Source organism: Dermacentor silvarum, chromosome 9 (assembly GCF_013339745.2).
Source record: "Dermacentor silvarum isolate Dsil-2018 chromosome 9, BIME_Dsil_1.4, whole genome shotgun sequence".
Lineage (NCBI taxonomy): Eukaryota > Metazoa > Arthropoda > Arachnida > Ixodida > Ixodidae > Dermacentor > Dermacentor silvarum.
In genome coordinates, this window is record NC_051162.1 from 148,861,771 (window position 1) to 148,879,674 (window position 17,904).

At 47.2% G+C, this 17,904-nt stretch overlaps 1 protein-coding gene and 1 non-coding gene across 3 annotated transcripts in view; one reads left to right on the plus strand and one right to left on the minus strand.

Annotated features, from left to right (window-relative positions):
* The window catches only part of LOC119464526 (glutathione-specific gamma-glutamylcyclotransferase 1), a 51,586-nt gene extending 34,813 nt beyond the window's left edge, over positions 1 to 16,773 (plus strand). For both annotated transcript variants that reach the window (XM_037725541.2, XM_037725540.2), the window contains one exon: positions 12,169 to 16,773. In XM_037725541.2, coding sequence (XP_037581469.1) covers positions 12,169 to 12,693 — 525 coding nt within the window. In that variant the 3' untranslated portion in view covers positions 12,694 to 16,773. The remainder of the gene's footprint in view (positions 1 to 12,168) is intronic.
* On the minus strand, positions 918 to 989 carry Trnae-cuc (transfer RNA glutamic acid (anticodon CUC)). Its single transcript has one exon. It is a non-coding gene; the product is annotated as a tRNA-Glu (tRNA).
* Positions 16,774 to 17,904: the final 1,131 nt, after the last annotated feature.

The window sequence follows — 17,904 nt, forward strand, 5'->3', positions numbered from 1 at the left end:
TAAAGAAAAAAAAAACAGTTTAGCGGTTAGCTTCGAAAAGACAAAGAGGATCAGGAGCACCATGCAAGATTAATTCACGTATGAAGGCCGCCGGTACTTGGCATTCTTATTACCAATTGGGTGTGTTTTAATAAAACGGGCGCAATAGTATATCCCGTAAGGTCTAAGGCGAAAGGTCAAGCGGTCATCGTTCTTCCCGCATACGGGTCACCAACACCCTTCAACGGGTGGTGCCTTTGTGTCCGCACATCGTAGCTTGCGGCTATAGCGTCGGATGACCCTGGTTGCCGTTCACTGCCGCCCGTCCAGCGACGGGCCGGTGTCTGCGCCGGCGAAACCAGCCAGATGTTCGGTTTTCGACGCTCCATCGCTCGCCCCTTAGTATACCGTGTGCGACGCCTCCTCACCCGTGCCTTACAGCCTTCTCACTATTCGACAATGCCACCCTGTTTCACTCACTGCCTCTACTTCGGCCTTACCTCGAGCAGCGTATACTGGAAAGAAGAAAATAAAGAAAGAGAGAGAAAGAAAGAGAAAGAAACAAAGAAACAAAGAAACAAAGAAAAAAAGCAAGCCTCCCGTCTGTCGTCAGATGGGCAGGAACCCCTCGCCGGACCCCTAGTGGGTGCGGGACGCTTTTAACTATTAAAGTCCACCTGACCGTCCGGAGGGTGGGTTGGGCTTGGTAGGGCAGTGGGTGTCGAGTATACGCGGATATAAGCTGCGCTTTCTGAAAGAGGAGACATTTAAAACGAAATGTCGAGCCGGGACACGGTGGCGGACCTTGCCCTGTTAAAAAAGAAATGGGTGTGCGTAGGAAGTAGACAAAAAAAAAAAAAAACCAGAGAGGTAAACATAGCACGTGAGCAAACTCTGCATGTAAAAAAAAAAAAAAAGGGGGAAGTTTGAAAAAACTGTTCCGACACCGGGAATCGAACCCGGGCCTCCTGGGTGAGAGCCAGGTATCCTAACCACTAGACCATGCCGGAGAACGTCGGTTGTGCCACCAAATGGTCGTAAAATAAATATTCTTGGCATGTGACTGGCTTGGTTTGCGAGTTGGCTGTGGTTTTCAGTACTACTCTGCACGCCGTGCAATTCCTGTCCGTGTCCGTTGCAAACAAATGAGATAAGGCGCAGCCGCTGTGCTGGCCAATCACAGTAGGCAAGATGGCGAATTCGACAATGTGGTTGAATTATTACAGCGCAATATGGAGGAAGGAAAGGAAATAAACCAGAGGGGGGGGGGGGGGGGTTACATCACGCCTGTGAAGGCAGACCATTCGCCTTTACCCTTGAAAGGTCGGCCCAACACGTGACCTCTGAGACTCGGCGTAATGGACGTAAATATTTGGTTCCCGGTATTTTCAATCGATGCGCAGTTAACCTGCCCTGCCGTAAGCTCTGCCTGCACAGCGGGGGCACTAAAACCTACCGCGCGCTCTGACGGGACGGTCACGTGGTGGGCCGACTCGTTTGGCTTCGGTCGTTTTGCGCAATGCTCCCAACCCAGTTCTTTCCTTCCTCCGTGTAGTGAAAGGGTGTGACTAGCTCGACACCGTTGTCCCGCTCAATCGACTGACTTTTGCGAGTTCTTTGTAATGCAATCGTTCGCATTCCGCGCACAAAAGTTTGCGCTGAGCTTCCTCTTTATCCGCGCCATCGCTTCAACTCTTACTTTCTTTTTATGCGACGCGAAATTTTGCTGCTGTTGGCCTTTCAACACGAATTTATCAACACTGTCTCTTTCTTTCTTTTCGTTTAGAGTACAGTATTTTCCCGGAATATCGTCATTTCATCATCATCATCATCAGCCTATGTTTATGTCCACTGCAGGACGAAGGCCTCTCCCTGCGATCTCCAATTGCTCCTGTCTTGTGCAAGCCGATTCCAACTGAAATTGGATTCCAACTGCAAATGCAAATGATTCCTGCAAATTTCCAAACTTCATCACTCCACCTAGTTTTCTGCCGTCCTCGACGGGACTTCCCTTATCTTGGTATCCATTTAAGAGACAGCAAAAAAAGAAAAAAAGTACAACAGCAAAAGGACTAGCACTCCCCCCCCCCCCCCCCCCCCCCCCCCTTGCGTGAAGAAAGGGTCTCGCTGCGTCAGCGCCGACGACGTTCAGTTCCCTTTCCTACAACATCAACCATCCCTCCCTTAACCTTAGCCCGACTGCTTGTTTCGTTTTCTGTTCGCATCTATACCTGCCACCTGCTCTCGCCCGATTTCGCAAAAACTGCGCTGCCGCCTCGCCACGACCCCGAAACCTAAACTATTACTACAGCGTAGAGCGTTGTCGCTGCCTTCCGGCTTACCCCCTATAGCCCCGCCCTCGTTCGCTGCTGCTTCATTCAGTTTCTCCACACGTTTCGTAAGTATACGACCCAGCGTTTCCTCTTTCCCACTCTGGCATATGCGCGGGGTCTCTAGTCCTCGCCTCCGTGGGCTCGCCTTCTCTCAGCGACATTCAAGCTCAGGTTCTTTAAGCGCGGGGAAGCGTCAGCCGGCAACCGAAGGCTTCGCGGGCCCCACCTCGGGAACTGCGCTGGGTGGAGAGGAGGAAACCAGGAGTGGGAAAGGATCACATGTGTGTGTGTGTGTGTGTGCGTGTGTGTGCGTGTGTGTTTGTTTGTTTGTATGTGCATGTCTGTGTTTGCTAAAGTAAATTATGGGGTTTTACGCGACAAAACCACCATCTGATTATGAGGCATGTGAGTGTTTGTATGTGTGTGTGTTTGTGTGTCAATGTGTGTGCGTGTGCGTGCTTGTGTGTTTGTGTGTGTGTGTTTGTATGTGTATTTGTGTGTTTGTGTGTGTGTGTCTATGTGTGTGCGTGCTTGTGTGTTTGTGTGTTTTTGTATGTGTATGCGTGTGTTTGTATGTGTGTGTTTGTTAAATTAAACTATGGGGGTTTACGTGGCAAAACCACCATCTGATTATGAGGCACCTGTGTGTGTTTGCGTGTTGAACACGAGACTTGGTGATGCTTGGGTGCACTGTCTTACGTCTTTCCAGCTTTACCCGTTCTAGTTGAAAGTTTCTGAACGGTTCTCGATCAATGCCGCCCGCGGTGGACCTAGTGTTGCGCTCTGCCGTCGAGTACGACGTCGCGGATTCAAAAACCGCTCGCGGTGGCCGCATTTCCATGGGGGCGGGATACTAAACCACTCGTGCATGCTTAGATTCAGGTGCTCGTTAAAGAGTCCAGGATTTGTCAATAATTAATCCAGCGCTCCCGACGACGGCACCTCTCGCATAGTCAGTGGGCTGTTTCGGGACGGTGAACCCCGCGATTAGATTTCATCTGGTTCTTGATCGATGAAGTGGCGCTGAATAGCCGAAACAATCGCACAACGCGATGTCATGGTGTGAGGTAGAGCGTCGTTGCGTTGGAGTTTCCGGCCGCTTAGGCGCAGCGGGAAATGCAGCTTCCGTGCTAATCTATGCGATGCAGGGAAGACCTTTCAGTGCCTTCAAAGATGACACTCCGGCTGCATTGCGGTCATTCGAGTTTACGTTAAAGTTGAACATAAATAGGAAAGTAATACGTATTAGCGAGGACAGCATGGTCGAAATTTTCTGCAATTTCGCGCCTAAATTGTCGTTAACGTCATGGTCACTTGAAAGAAAAATTCTACGTTCTCACTTGTCATGTACCTTTGCTCTACAGTTGCCGGGTTCTTTTTCAACTTTTTTTAATATTTAATTTCAAATTCAACGCAGTTTCTATTCTTGCACCATCGCTTCCAGAAGTCCATTAATAATCCGTTTGCTATCCCCTGCCACCCGCTAGCTTCCTTATTGGCTTGCTTTGTAGGGCGGATGGCCTAGAAAGCCAATAGTTCTGGCCTATACGAGCTCTCACCTATACGAGAGCTCCCTTTCTAAAGAACCTCTATGGGTTTCTTCGTAGCTTTGTGACGACTTTCAGGTGGACACCAACATTCCGCTGCATTAGCTCTGCTTGTTTCTGAGCCCAAGGGAAATGTCAGGTCAGCGTTCTGTTACAAAGGCCGCTGTTGAGATTCTGCTGTATATCTAGTGATTTTTGTTGCCTTCATTTGACGACCTGAGTGATTGAACCGTGGGTTTTAACGCCCCAGGGCAACACTATAGGGCTATGACAGACGCCGTTGTGAAGGGCTCCAGGTGATTTTTAACCTCTGGGGGTTCTTTATGCTCACCTAAATGTGATGGCATCTTCGACTGGTCACCTCCCTACTCTGACTCAAAAGTCTGGCGTGTCCGGTATTGCTCGAACGCAGAGGCAGAGGACGGAGTTTAAGCCTAACGTGTGACTTGCTCTAGGAAAAGGAAATTACAGAGGCGAGACCAGGCGGCTATCGTAAAAATCTGATCTCGCATCGATGCCTTGTCGAAACGACGCCAAAGCTCATGGCGATTCCGGGCTGGTTCCATATTTTTATGTCAGAACGGCGGCGGAAGTTCCGATGGGATGGGCGTTCGTTCGAACGCCGTAATGCAGTGGCTACGAACCCATGTTGTGATCACGTGCCCGGAAACGCCCTCAATCTCGACGAAGTGCGCCGACGACTGCTCGGAGAACAAGACTTGTAAGAAGGCTCCCTTGCACATGTGTTACCGCACCAAGTAGTCTGGCAGCGTTTGGCTGTGCTTTTGGTTGCTCGGAACAGACGCTGAATCGACGCAGCTTCCACGTGCGACGGTTTCGCGTTTGCCCAAACGCGGAAGGGAAACGCCGCAAAATAAATAAACTTTTACAATCAGTGGTGTCTTCTGTCTTACCTAACTGTTGCTAATAAGGTGTTTACGTTTTCTCTTCCGCAGCCGTAACAGAGGTGGATTAAAACGCGGGACTCTCTTCAGAAGCGCTATCACATGTGCGCGTTTTGCCTCCGTATCTTTCCCTTCATTGACACCGAAAGTTATCCGTAAGTGCTCCAAAGCGATCAGCCGAATAAGCCATAAGTACGCGGGCACTTTTTCGCATCCCGCCCCGTTCTTAACCTTCGTTCTCTTTGCGAATGAGTTTAGAATAAAGCTTAAGCAACAGTGAGAGAGAATCCCACTCCTACGCAGCTCTCCGAAATTCGGCCCGCCGGGAATCGAAACCCACGACCTCACGCTTAGCAGCAAGAACGCCGTATCCATTGAGCCGCCATGGCTGATGACAATCGGTAGGGATGCAGTTGAGCACCACGAATGACGACGATTGCGATGCTCGCGATGAAACCTACTGGGGCCTGTTGGATGACCTCCCACTGAAACAGCCAAGGTCACACCGATCGCGCGGCTGTTCATTTCGCCTTCTCTTCTCCTTCACCCGTCTCGTTCGCTCTAATTTTTTAAAGGAGTTTATTCCTTTCTTTTACCCGAACCTTCTCCTTCGTCGGCGAACAAGGCCTCGTCTCCTCGTCCCCGTTTCACTGTTCTCTGGCGCCCTGGTTCCTTCCCGCACAAAGCCTCACAGCCAGCTCCTACCACTCCCTCCCCCCCCCCCCCCTCTCCTCCATCCCAACTCCCCACCCTGAGCCTCCTTTTTCTTGGACGACAATGGCTCAGCTCAAGAAAAGGGGACGGGCCCATCGTCTTGAACATGCACTGAATCTTTCCCCCCTCAGGGGTTGAAGAAGACAGGTTGGAGGTTCCGAGCCGAACGTACGTTTGTCGGCTGCGGCCGGGGTTGGGGAACCCCGGTGCAAGCTCTTCGGGAGGGTGTCCTTGTGTGAAGGTGTAGGTAGGCGCGGGGTAGGTGGGGTACGAGGGAGGGGGGGGGGGGGGGTCTTTTTTTGGGTGCGGAGTTTGAGGAGCCCCGTGACCCACCCCGACCGACCTGTGACCCCGAGCCACCTGTTGTGTTTGCTCTGACCCCCCCCCGTCGCCCCACCTCCTCATCCCTCAATCCCCCTGTACCGGCGACGACCATTAATCCTGGATCGATGCGCTTGCGGAATAATATAAGAAGCCGCATTGTATTTCCTTCTTCTCGATTCAGCGCCTGATTTTTTTTTCTTTTTCTTTCTGATCCAGTTTTGCTTGCCGATTAAAGTGCTAACGCCGTAGTCGCGACGTCGGTCTGATAAGGTTTTTTTTTTTTTTCTTTTTTGCAGACGTGAACCCAAGAAGTGTACTCTAATAGGAGAACCGGTGTTTGTCTACTTGTTCAACGTCCCCTGTCTGTTGGCACTTTGCTCCGAACATATGAAATGAATGCTTCCCAGAGGTTTCCTAGTCAACGCCTCCGTACGGCAAACATTAACAAGTGAACTTTTTCCCACTGAGATCCGTCCACAGCGTGTTGGTTACATAAACGATAGACCTTTTTTCGCAAGTCATGTTTGTTCATTCGGCAGGTTCAACGTCAACACACGCACTCCGTTCGCCCTGTTCTGTGTTGGTTGATTTCTCTTGAGCCAGTGTTGACAGGACGAGTAGTTACTGAGAAACTATTTACCTAACGTTACCATTTGTTAGCCTGTATAACTCCGTTGTTCTCTCGCAGTTTGGATTTGGGTTAGTAGTGCGGTACGCTCGGGCCTTCAACATCCATTCCAAGTATGTTTTAATAAATGCACTCCAATAACGTATTGATGTCTTAATAAGACTTTGTCAATGTCTGTAGCGTGTGTATGCGTGTTTGTGGGTGCATGTTCCGTTTATGAGATTTTTTTTATAACTGTACACATCATAACTGTGCCCTACAGTTAGCATGTTTGGCCAATAGCCAGCCAGGCTAACATTTCCAGCTTCTCATTAAAGCCGGCATGTCATCTATCTATCTATCTATCTATCTATCTATCTATCTATCTATCTATCTATCTATCTATCTATCTATCTATCTATCTATCTATCTATCTATCTATCTATCTATCTATCTATCTATCTATCTATCTATCTATCTATCTATCTATTGCGTCCATCGGGCGTGAATGCCTGTTACGGAAGATTGGAGGTGAAGCTCAACTTTGCTACTACACTTATTGCACGGAAGCCTTGTTTTCGTGCTGAAAATAAGGTGCATGCTACCGTCGCTTGTAATGGACTCATCAGTTTCTTGAACTTTCAGAAACATAAAGTGAAATGTTTTTATCAACTTAGTCATTGCTGGTAGCACTGTGTGCTGCGGTTCATAAGTCATCATCAGCCTATTTTTATGTCCACTGCAAGACGAAGGCATTCAATTATCCCTTGCTCATAAATAGTTATCGCAAATCCGCCTTTGCAGGGCAGAAACAAAAATTAGTAATCAAAGTTATTTTCTCGGGTTAATTCACAATTAATTGCCTCGTCATCGCTTGAATATTCACATGGAATGTTACTTCATGAAGCGATTTATTTATTTATTTATTTATTTATTTATTTATTTATTTATTTATTTATTTATTTATTTATTTATTTATTATTTATTTATTTATTTATTTACTTGGCAGCAACACAAGCACTCCGTACCAGCGAAAGAACACATAACGTAAAATACAGGCCGTGCCGCGATGCATTCAACGTCACTGAACATTAAATAGATGCTTCATGACTTTAAAAATATTTAATATTCATCGTTATATTGCATCTCCGGCTTGCGGAGATGCCTTAGGTGGTCTAGCTGGTAGCGGCCTGGGCGTCCGCCGTGTCTGACGTCATAGCCCACGTGCTGACAGCTCTGTCCTTTGACAGCTGACATCGTAACGCTTCCCGTGGGCACTCTACCTGCTTTCCTTTTAACTACTTTCTTTTCCTGTAAGTTCTTTCTGACGGCTGCTCTTAGTAATGCGCTTTTACCGGATTACCCCTAAGAAAGAAAGTATCGTATATCGCGAAGTAACCAATGAAAGGAGCGATTGCGCGGGCGCATAGAAATCCCAATTTATGAAGGCGCTCTTATACCATATACTGGTACGTATAGGCTTCTCTTTTGCCATTTTGACTTGCAGGTCGTGTCCTGCTTTTTCTTTAGAACTTCGCACAATGGTGTGGCTTTCAAACCTGAAACGTTACACTGGGCGTCTCAACTTTTCAACTTTCTCGCTGTACGCTGTATGAGTCGCTTAGCTTTATGTCATTTTCGACATTGCTTCACTTTCTATCTGTCTTTCCTTTTTCTTTTTTTGGCACTAAAGTTCCTATAGATCCGCTAAGTCGACCCAGGTGACGCGCTGTGCTGGCTCGTGATGTGAGGGATCTTGGTGGCATATTGCCGTGGTGCCTGAGAAGACTATGTTGGCGGCTTCGCCATCAAGCAAGGACGATGACGTCCAGAAAAAAATGCTAGGCGACACCTGGACTGCCTTAGGAAAAATAAAATGCGAGAAACTTTGCGTAATCCTTTCTCTTACGCGGTTTCTATGCTGCTCGGTCGGCAAAGATACGCGCTTGTGAGTGTGCGTACGTGTGTGTGTTTCTGCGTGTGTTTGCGTATGTGTGTTTGTGTTTATGTGCGTGTTTGTGTTTATGTGCGTGTGTGTGCTTGTGTGTGTGTGTGTGTGCTTGTGTGTGTTTGTGTTTATGTGCGTGCGTGTGTGTGCTTGTGTGTGTTTGTGTTTATGTGCGTGCGTGTGTGTGCTTGTGTGTGTTGTGTGTGTGTGTGTGTGTGTGTGTGTGTGTGTGTGTTTGCGTGCATGTGCGTGTGCGCTTTCAATGTGCTGATAATTCATTTTAACACATGTTGGTATCTTCAGCATCATTAAACACATGTGCATAAGCTACAGTATACAGTATAGAAATTTGAAGTTTCTGCTAGCTTTCGTGCGTCCATAAGTTCTCATCCTGTACGAATGAACTTTCAAAAATACTTTCGGTTTGCCTAAAATTCACTATGGGTTAAGTCATATATGTCTTAAGATGTGTCTTAGGATGCAATGGGCGTGTTCTAAGTATCTTAATTTTCATTGCTGCTTGTGATTTTGAAGCATTATTATCTCGGCTTGTTCAATTTTCCACACATCGCCTGCAGGTTACATACATACATACATACACACATATATACGAACACACACACACATACACACACACACACGAACACACACACACACATACATACATACATACATACATACATACATACATACATACATACATACATACATACATACATACATACATACATACATACATACATACATACATACATACATACATACATACATACATACATACATACATACGCTTCGAAAAACAGCAATGTCATGTGCGAGGTCTCGTCGGCGTACCTAAGAAAATGTTCCTTCGTTTCGCATTGTTTCGCAAGTGCGCCTCTCTTCGCGCTTGCTCGCTTGTCCACAGGCCACCATGTTACGCCACATTTTGCACATGAATCACACACACATGCACAGCGCTCTGCCAACGAACAATGCATTTTCTTCCGGGGTTGTTTTTCGCGGACTCGAAGGCGTTTCTCGGCATTGATCGAAATGCGTGAGCATACAAAAAAAGAAATCCGTTACGTGTACGTCATTGTTTATACCGCCAATCGCTCAGAGTCCAGCGGTGACAGGCCGTAGACAGCTTGGCGGGTTCGAGGTTTCAAGAGCAAGGTTCCGTGTCAACATGACAGCCTGTCTGATGCAGCTGCGTCATGGTCTGTCCTTTCAGGGTCGAGGTCATTGCGAAAATGTTTTGCTGGCCGCTTTTTGCGTGTGCCTCGGTTCCTTCTTTTATTTGCGCAGCGAAAGATTTTCCGCGCAGCTGGAAACAGGCGTGCATTGTCTAAATTTACTGCGGAGTACGCAGCGGATGTTTCATGGAAAGAATACTAAACTTTGTGAATACTGAGAAAACAGACTAAGAAACCTTACCGCGGTGCCTCTTAGACTTACATGGAAGTAGGCCCACCATTCCGAAGTATTGTTACGGGTAGAGATTAAAGTTAAAATATATTTATAAACTATTCACACATTCGAGCAATATATATAGACGATGGACCGTCTTTCCCCAAATCTCTTCTTCTCTGCTTGCTCATAATAACCAACGTCATTGTCGTCCTGCTTCTTAAAACCACGACATGTAAACGTTACCCGTTATATAGGTATTTCTACCTGTATTTTTTCTCATCTTGGGTGCTTTGAAAGTTAACTATATTATTTATAAAGCGCTCTTAAGTAGTAGAACTTTCAATTTTCTCGCAGTTAAAAACAAATTGCCGCAAAATTCCTGAGTGGCTATGACACTCTGCTGGAGTGCGGGAGGTCACGGGATCAAACCAGGCCGTGACGGTCGCATTCTGATGGGACCACGCAGATTGCAAAAATGTTCGTGTTCCTATAGCTTTGGCTGCGCGTTGGGGGCTCCAGGGTGTCAAATTTATTCCGGAGCGCTGCAATGTGACATCCTGTCGCTTGTGGCGTTAAGCCCGCGTCAGTCTATCCTGTAGGATTTGTGAAGCAAGGACGTATTGTGCCGTCACCCGCTTCCTTTCGCGTTTCTTCGAAGCCTGGAGGACACAAACAGGACGTAATGATACGTTTTCAAACGGAATGAAATGTACGATTGCATAGATTGCACAGGTGCGGCAAACAGTAGTATGAAGGTGTTTCACCCAACAGACAAGGCACCTTGTCGAAATCTTGGCTCCAGGATGAGGCTTCGCTTGTTCGCCCACCAGTGGATATAGCTAGGATGATGATGATGATGTCAACGACGATAATGGATAATAGTAGCAAAGTGGGCGAGTTAGTGATGGTTCTTCTTTGAAACTACATGCACTTAGAACGAGGGACTAGGCGAAGATGACTGAAATGGTTTTTGTTGTTTTCGCCGTACAATAATGGGGAGGGAGTGTCCGGGATGTCAGGGTGGCACATTCGCAATGCCTTTGTATGGCTACTTTTGCACATTCCGTTTTATTGCGATAACAACTTTATGGGAACTCCAAGCGAATTCTTGTCGTCGGCGTTGCCGTGAGGCTCCGTATATGTTTAAGTATATATATGCTATTTCAGATGATTGAGGACCTTAACCGAGAAAGTGTAAGAGGGGGGTTGAAGATTAATATGCAGAAGACAAAGACAATGTTCAATAGCCTGGCAAGGAACAAGAATTCAGGTTCGCCAGTCAGCCTCTAGAGTCTGTAAAGGAGTACGTTTATCTAGGTCAGTTACTCACAGGGTGAGAATGAAATTTACAGAAGAATAAAATTGGGATGGAGTGCATGCGACAGGCATTACCAAATCCTGACTGGGAGCTTACCACTGTCGTTGAAAAGAAAAGTGTACAATCACTGCATTCTACCGGTGCTAATATAAGGGGCACAAACTTGGAGATTAACAAAGAATCTCGAGAACAGGTTAAGGACCGCACAAATAGCGATAGAACAAAAATGTTAGGCCTAACGTTAAGAGTCAGGAAGAGAGCGGTGTCGATCAGAGAGCAAATGGGGATAGCCGTTATTCTAGTTGACATCAGAGAGGAAAAAATGGAGCTGCATGGGAAGGCAATGTAATGCGTAGGATGGATAACCGGCGGACCACTAGAGTTACAGAATGGATACTAAGAGAAGGGACGCGCAGTCGAGGACAGCAGAAAACTAGGTGGGCTGATGAAGTTAGGAAATTTGCAGGCGCAAGTTGGAATCAGCTAGCGCAAGACAGCGGTAATTGGAGATCGCAGGGAGAGGTGTTCGTCCTGCAGTGGACATAAATATAGGATGATGATGATGATGATTCTATATGACATGCGCTATTTGCGGTCTATATTTCCACACCATTCTATCACTAAAGTTGCTCATACCAGGTCTTGCATTCTTGACGATATTATTCCTCAAAATTTCGGGAATGGTAGCCCACAAACAAATGTCACGAAACAAAACACCGACAGCGCAGACGTCGTTTATCTTAAATCTTCTCAGACTTGAATATTAAAAGTGCGGAACAATCACAGAGCTCAAACACGGCGGCTGTGCACCACCTCCGGGATCGGCCCAGGAAAGAGAGTTGAAACATACCCGATACGAAAAAGTGATAAAGTTGTAAAGTTGCTAAGAAAGACGTTGCCTTTAATTAATAAACATAAGCTGAAATTGCCAGATGGCAGGGTTCAAACAGACCCAGTAAATGCTCAGCTGTAGCAGGCGCGTGTGTCCTGTCTTTCGTCTTGACCCTCGCTGTGGTAGGGACTGTACTGACATTAAACGCCCGTCACATACAGCGTTAGTAACATCGCTGGCCTTCTCTGTATTCTCGTCATACGCAGGGTCAGGTGTGGGGCCGCGCCTTCCTGCTCCGTGACGACGACGTCAGTGCTCGAGACTCCCTCGGCTACCTCGACGAACGCGAAGCCCAGCTGGGCGGCTACTCGGTCCGCTTCGTCCAGTTCCGGCCGAGGGACCCGCGAGAGGAACCCTTCCCGGCTCTCGTCTACATCGCCACGCCCAACAACCCGCTCTACCTGGGACCAGCCAGCGCCGTCCAGCTGGCCGACGAGGTCCTGGCCGCCCGGGGCTTCTGCGGCGCCAACGCCGAGTACGTGCTCAAGCTGGCGCGCTTCATGAAGGAGGAGGTTCCGGACGCCTGGGACGACCACCTCTTCACGCTCGAGTCCTTGCTGAGAACCAGGCTCAAGGACTCGTGGAAGGCTCTGCAGGAGATGAGCGCCTACGAGGCGCCCGTGTCGGCCTGGGAGCAGCTGCGACGGCTCTCCCTGTTTTCGGACAACGGCGACCAGGAGGAACAGGGCGGTGACGCTGGGGCTGGGACCCGTGGCGGAAGTGAGCAGTGACTTCGTGTCGAACGTGCCTACCAGGAAGCTGAGGTGCCTGGACATTTGATCGGACACTGTTCATGCTCGGTCGACACCTGTGCCTCCTGCGCTCCTCGTCGTCCGCATCATTCGGATGCCGAAGAAAGAGCTGTCAAGAGGAACTGGAATGGGACTACAGTAATGCGAAGCAAGCCTTTTCTTTTTTTGTCCGTGGCGGCTGTCAGATGTAACTGCAATCTTTGATATGCCATCCAGATGTATTTAAAGGTGTCCTGGATGTTGTGCGTGGCATGTGTATCAGGCAAAGGTTTGGCGTGCAAGACTCGCGCCCACCTGTCCAGGACTGTGGCTGTGCTTGAAGCATCATGCCGACGGCCGTTTTGCCCTGCCTGCGGCATATCGGCAATGATCTCTTGAATTATCAGTGCCCGATGATGCCGGCCACGGAACTCGTGCTTGTTTATCTTAATTGGTGAGACCACAAGCACCTTATTGACGCTTCCTCCCCTACTTTGCTATGAACTTTACCGGAACAAAACTGAAAAAACTAAAAGCTATTCAGGCAGCTTGGCTGTTCTTATAATATACCTTACGATATTATCCTGAATGTCATAGTGATCACTTTGACCTTGTTACGTTTTGGCAGAAAGTCCTACCGAGCGCGTCATTTTGTTGTGGTTGTGTGATTCAAACGCTCCTCTGAGGAACCTGTTTGGCGCACCGACATGATCACGTTCGAAGCAACTGTTGCGATTGTTACGTAGCATCCCTGCAACGCCGCTATTCGGTACCGTGCCTCTCTCGGCGGCTAGAATGCTGGTGATTCGTGCTAGCAACTGACGTTCTGTGCGTCAAGGGCACATCAGAGATGTGGCAATTTTGGCGGCTATCTGGATCTGGCAGGAGGTTGTTGAAGGGACGCGTAATTACCCTCCCGTAAAACTCACAATGTGTTACATGATATTTTGCGCAATCAAATGATTAGCAGAAACGCCAGAGACTAAAAGGGCCACAAAAATTTTCCAATTCGAGTCGACCACGACCGATGGTTGATTTGGCAGGGCAAAGGAGTTTTTGTTTCGCTAACATTTACTAAGGACACACTGCAACCGACAATGCCCAGTGGTGAGCACATGGGAGGGAGCGGCGAATTCACTTTAGGCAGCCACTATTCGTGACGTCTCAATTCAAATGCGACGTGCGATTACGTAACTGGCAGCTTTTCCCGTTGAAAGCTTGGTCGCATTGAACTTTAATGCGAGGCTCATCCGTTTTGCCACTGCGGCCTTTCGAAGGCAATTGATGTGTTCCCTTTTATATCGCTCGAGAGGGCATGGTAACCCTTGGTTGCCATGGTGATTTTACAGGGAACTTGAATGCTCGATTAGATCGTGCTGCCCTCTAGCGGCCACGTACGAAGTTCCGTTGTGCCTGCGGCCATGATTTGATGAATGGTTGTAGGAGCCTTTGAACGCCAATAGCTGTGCAAGAAAGCTTTGGCTGTTTCCGGGGCCTCAAGACCAATTTATCGTAGTAACCTAAATACAATAAATAATATAAAGGACCAGATGTGTTAAATACGGGAATTCACAATTACGTTATTATTCTTCTGACAGCGATTTTCGTATTTCTCGCTACAATATTTATGGACAGGGTGTATAATTTAAGTTCCTAGGTTAATTTGATTTTGCATGTGTGTTCACTCAGAGTGGATATTTAGTTTATCTTGAAACATTGAGAGTGTTTCTATTTATTTTATTGAGCTTGCTGCACGAGCCTTATAACGGGCCACTTAAGTCGTTCGCAATGGTTTCACTGGCTAGCCAGCTCCACTTAGGGGAATTACACGGTCTCGCAATAGTATCGAAGTGCGTAACCAAAAAAAAAAAACAAAAAAAAAATAGCGTAGCCTGCAGTGGAGGCGCAATGCTAAAGAGACAGCGGAGCTGATGGGCACCTAGCTAGTCCTGGCTTTTGGACTAGGCTAAGAACTACCAAGTCATCCCCAGCATTTCCGGAAATTTATTGATTATTTTTCGATTATCGATTAGTTATTGATTGGCTATCGCAAGGTATTGGCCACGTATTTGGGCTAGGCTAAGCGCTGCTAAGTTGTCCCCAGCGCTTTCCGGAATTCATTAATTATTGATTGATTATTGATTAACTATTGATTGGCTATCGATTGGCTATCTCAAGCTATTGGCCATGTATTTGGGCTAGGCTAAGCACTACCAAGTCATTCCCAGCATTTGCCGTAATTTATTGATTATTGATCCATTATCGAGTAGCTATTGATTGGCTATTGATTGGCTATCGATGACTAACTAAGCTTAAGCAGTCCCAACCATGCTTAGCTAGACTTAGCCAGGCTCAGCTTCGCTAGTTCAGAGGAGTATGTGCCATTGCGCTTGGACTTTTTCTGCACTTCCGCCAGGATCGGCCCACATTTTCTGTTCGCGGTTGACACATTACGGCCCGCTTCAATAGCTCCGCTGTTAAAATTCCAGGCCAATCACTGCCGTCGGGAACGGCCGAGTGCGTTTCCTGCAAGATTGGCCCAGCGAGCAATGCCACGAATCGTTCACTATGCACACCCCGATAGTACCATTCATATTCGCAAGATGACAGACACAGTGGCATTAGCCCTGAAAAACCTTCCGTATTTCAAGGCTACCACTGTGTCTGCCATCTTGTGAATACGTGTTTTACACGTGACTAATAAGCACAGACTAATACGTAGTTTACTATACTGTAGCCTGGAAGCGACCGATGTATCCATTCCACTCAGCGAGCAGTTAGCATCTCGAATTCCATTCAAGGCTCAAGCACATATGATTAAAGTATGGTGAACTCAGACCAGTTGCAAACGTATACGTTTAAGTAGACGAAGTTGCCAATGCCTGTCAAATGTTGCCACGTTGCCTAGGCTGCAGTCGATGCCAGTCACTCGCAACCTAGACTGCGAAGAGCTGTGTAATCTCACATTAAGTACGGTCAGGTTAAGCTATCGTGCTTGAGTTCTTGAAAGGCCTCGAATATAACGCGAATGAGTCCCGGAATAATACTAAACTGTAAAACAGGACATTAGACTACGCAAGCATTGTCATCAGCTGTGTGAGTGCATCACACTTCAACGCGAAAGGGTTCTGTTTCTTCGAATACTTTATGAGAGCTGACCAGTTTTATTGATGGTTGGATATATTCCAACCCCCCATATTCAGAAATACGCTCTAACTTGGAGCCCGTGCTTGACATTGGTCAAGATAAGGCCTGGCGGGAACGTGCCCAAGATGCTCACTGTCTTATTTTTTGGCACGTTCATGTCAGGTGTTCTCTTGGCCAAATCAAGCATAGACTTCAAGTTAAGGCGCATTTCTGAATGCGGGGCTAAGAGAGTTTTACTTTGCCCGTATACCATACTAGCTACCCTCCACGGAATGCCGTGGTACCGCAGACGTGAAGTGCAGTAACACTGCAGGCAGCGACATTTTGTGATGGTTTCTCCAAGAACGACGCGTTAAAGACGTTTCCATCTTACAAAGGTCGAAGAAAAAAGAACTGCACGTTGACGATTATGTCACTGCCGACGCTTTAACACAAGAAGCTAAGTAGATGAGTGCTGGGTCAGAGCAACTTTAGTTCTTTGTCCTCTCTGGACAGTATCTGCGCCCGCCACTAGATGACGCCACTAACGCGGCTGTTCAGGTCTGCGTCACCAGTTCCGTGAAGGATAATATGCTATGCGGACAGATTAAAACTCTCTATTACGGCATAACTGCGTGGTTACGTGCATCGATAGCCTTGGAATCTCAACTCGTCGCATGTCAGTATCGTTACCGCGAGTCTCTGAAGTGGCCTTCGCAATGATATCATATTTTGTCGTACACACACTCGCATGCGCACCTGGAAGTGTTCGGTTTTCTCTGGGAAACGCATAGGCGCGGTGTTCTTGCACTTGCGGTGCTCGTCTGTGATATAACCTTCGTTCCTTATAATGTGTGACTCTGTTGTGACGCACCATTGTGCAAGCGCATGTGTTTCACCATGGGTGCATAATAATCAAAATACTGTACTAATAAACGATGTTTCTTTCACGAACCACAATGCGTATTTGTGTTTTTTACCGCACTGCATCCTCATAAAATGAATTTAAGCAGTTTGTAGATTGTCTGCAGACTATCTGCAGGCAGCGTTGATCTCCTATAAGCTTTTTCTTTTTAGCCAAGATCTTTTTAGCCAAGTGTGTACATACTCTGTAAAGACAAAATTCAGTGAGAATTACAGTTCCTTTATTCTATTTTCGTCTATATGTCTCCGGACGCGCTGATTTTAGAATGTCAATAGGCATTATAGATGGCAGAAGAATGCGAGGCTATCGCAGGCTGAGCTTAGACAATCGACAGACTTGATAGTAAAACGTCTTAGACGTTTTATAGACTGCACAGACTGCATTTTATTGACTGTGGAAGAAGTCTTAAATGTAACGGAACATGTTTGAGTAACTTGAGCTTGCGTTTTGTCTACTAACACCCGAGCGAGATGAGCCTTTAAGCTCGATCGCGTTGTTTCCAGTACTTCGTGCTGGGCACCAAGGACGGAACAATCATTTCTTTTGCTTTACGTCCCTGGTGTTGAAACGCGTCCAGCCTCATAACGTATAATTTTAATTAATGAAAGACGTATTAGAGATGGGAGATTTATACGCGGCACAGTAATCACGGTTTGTCCTACTTATGTGGTACAGATGATTGGTTGATTGATTCATTGATTCATTCATTCAAAAGGTTGAACGCACGAAATCGCAAAACGCGATACGGGAGACCCCGTAGCCAGGGGGGGGGGGGGAGGGGGGTGCTAGGAAATAAGTTTGACCACCTCGGGTTCTTTTATGTGCACCAATATCGCAGGACTCGAGCAGAGCATTCTTGCTTTCGACCACCATCGGGATGCGGCTGCCGTGCAGGGAGTCGAACCCGCGTTCTTGTTCTCCACAGGGCAATTAGTACGGGGATAGTAATATGATGGCAAGAAAAATCACGATAGGGTAGGGGGCAGATATATTACCAAGGACTGGGCCTGTTTGGCTATACCCTACACTTGGGGAAGAGAACAGGGAAGAGGAAGGTAGAAGAGGTGCAGTTAGTAGAGGTAAAACACGCCTGATACCCTAACGAACAGGAATGCACAGCATTGCCTCACAGATGGAAACTAAGTCCAGTGGTGTAGAAG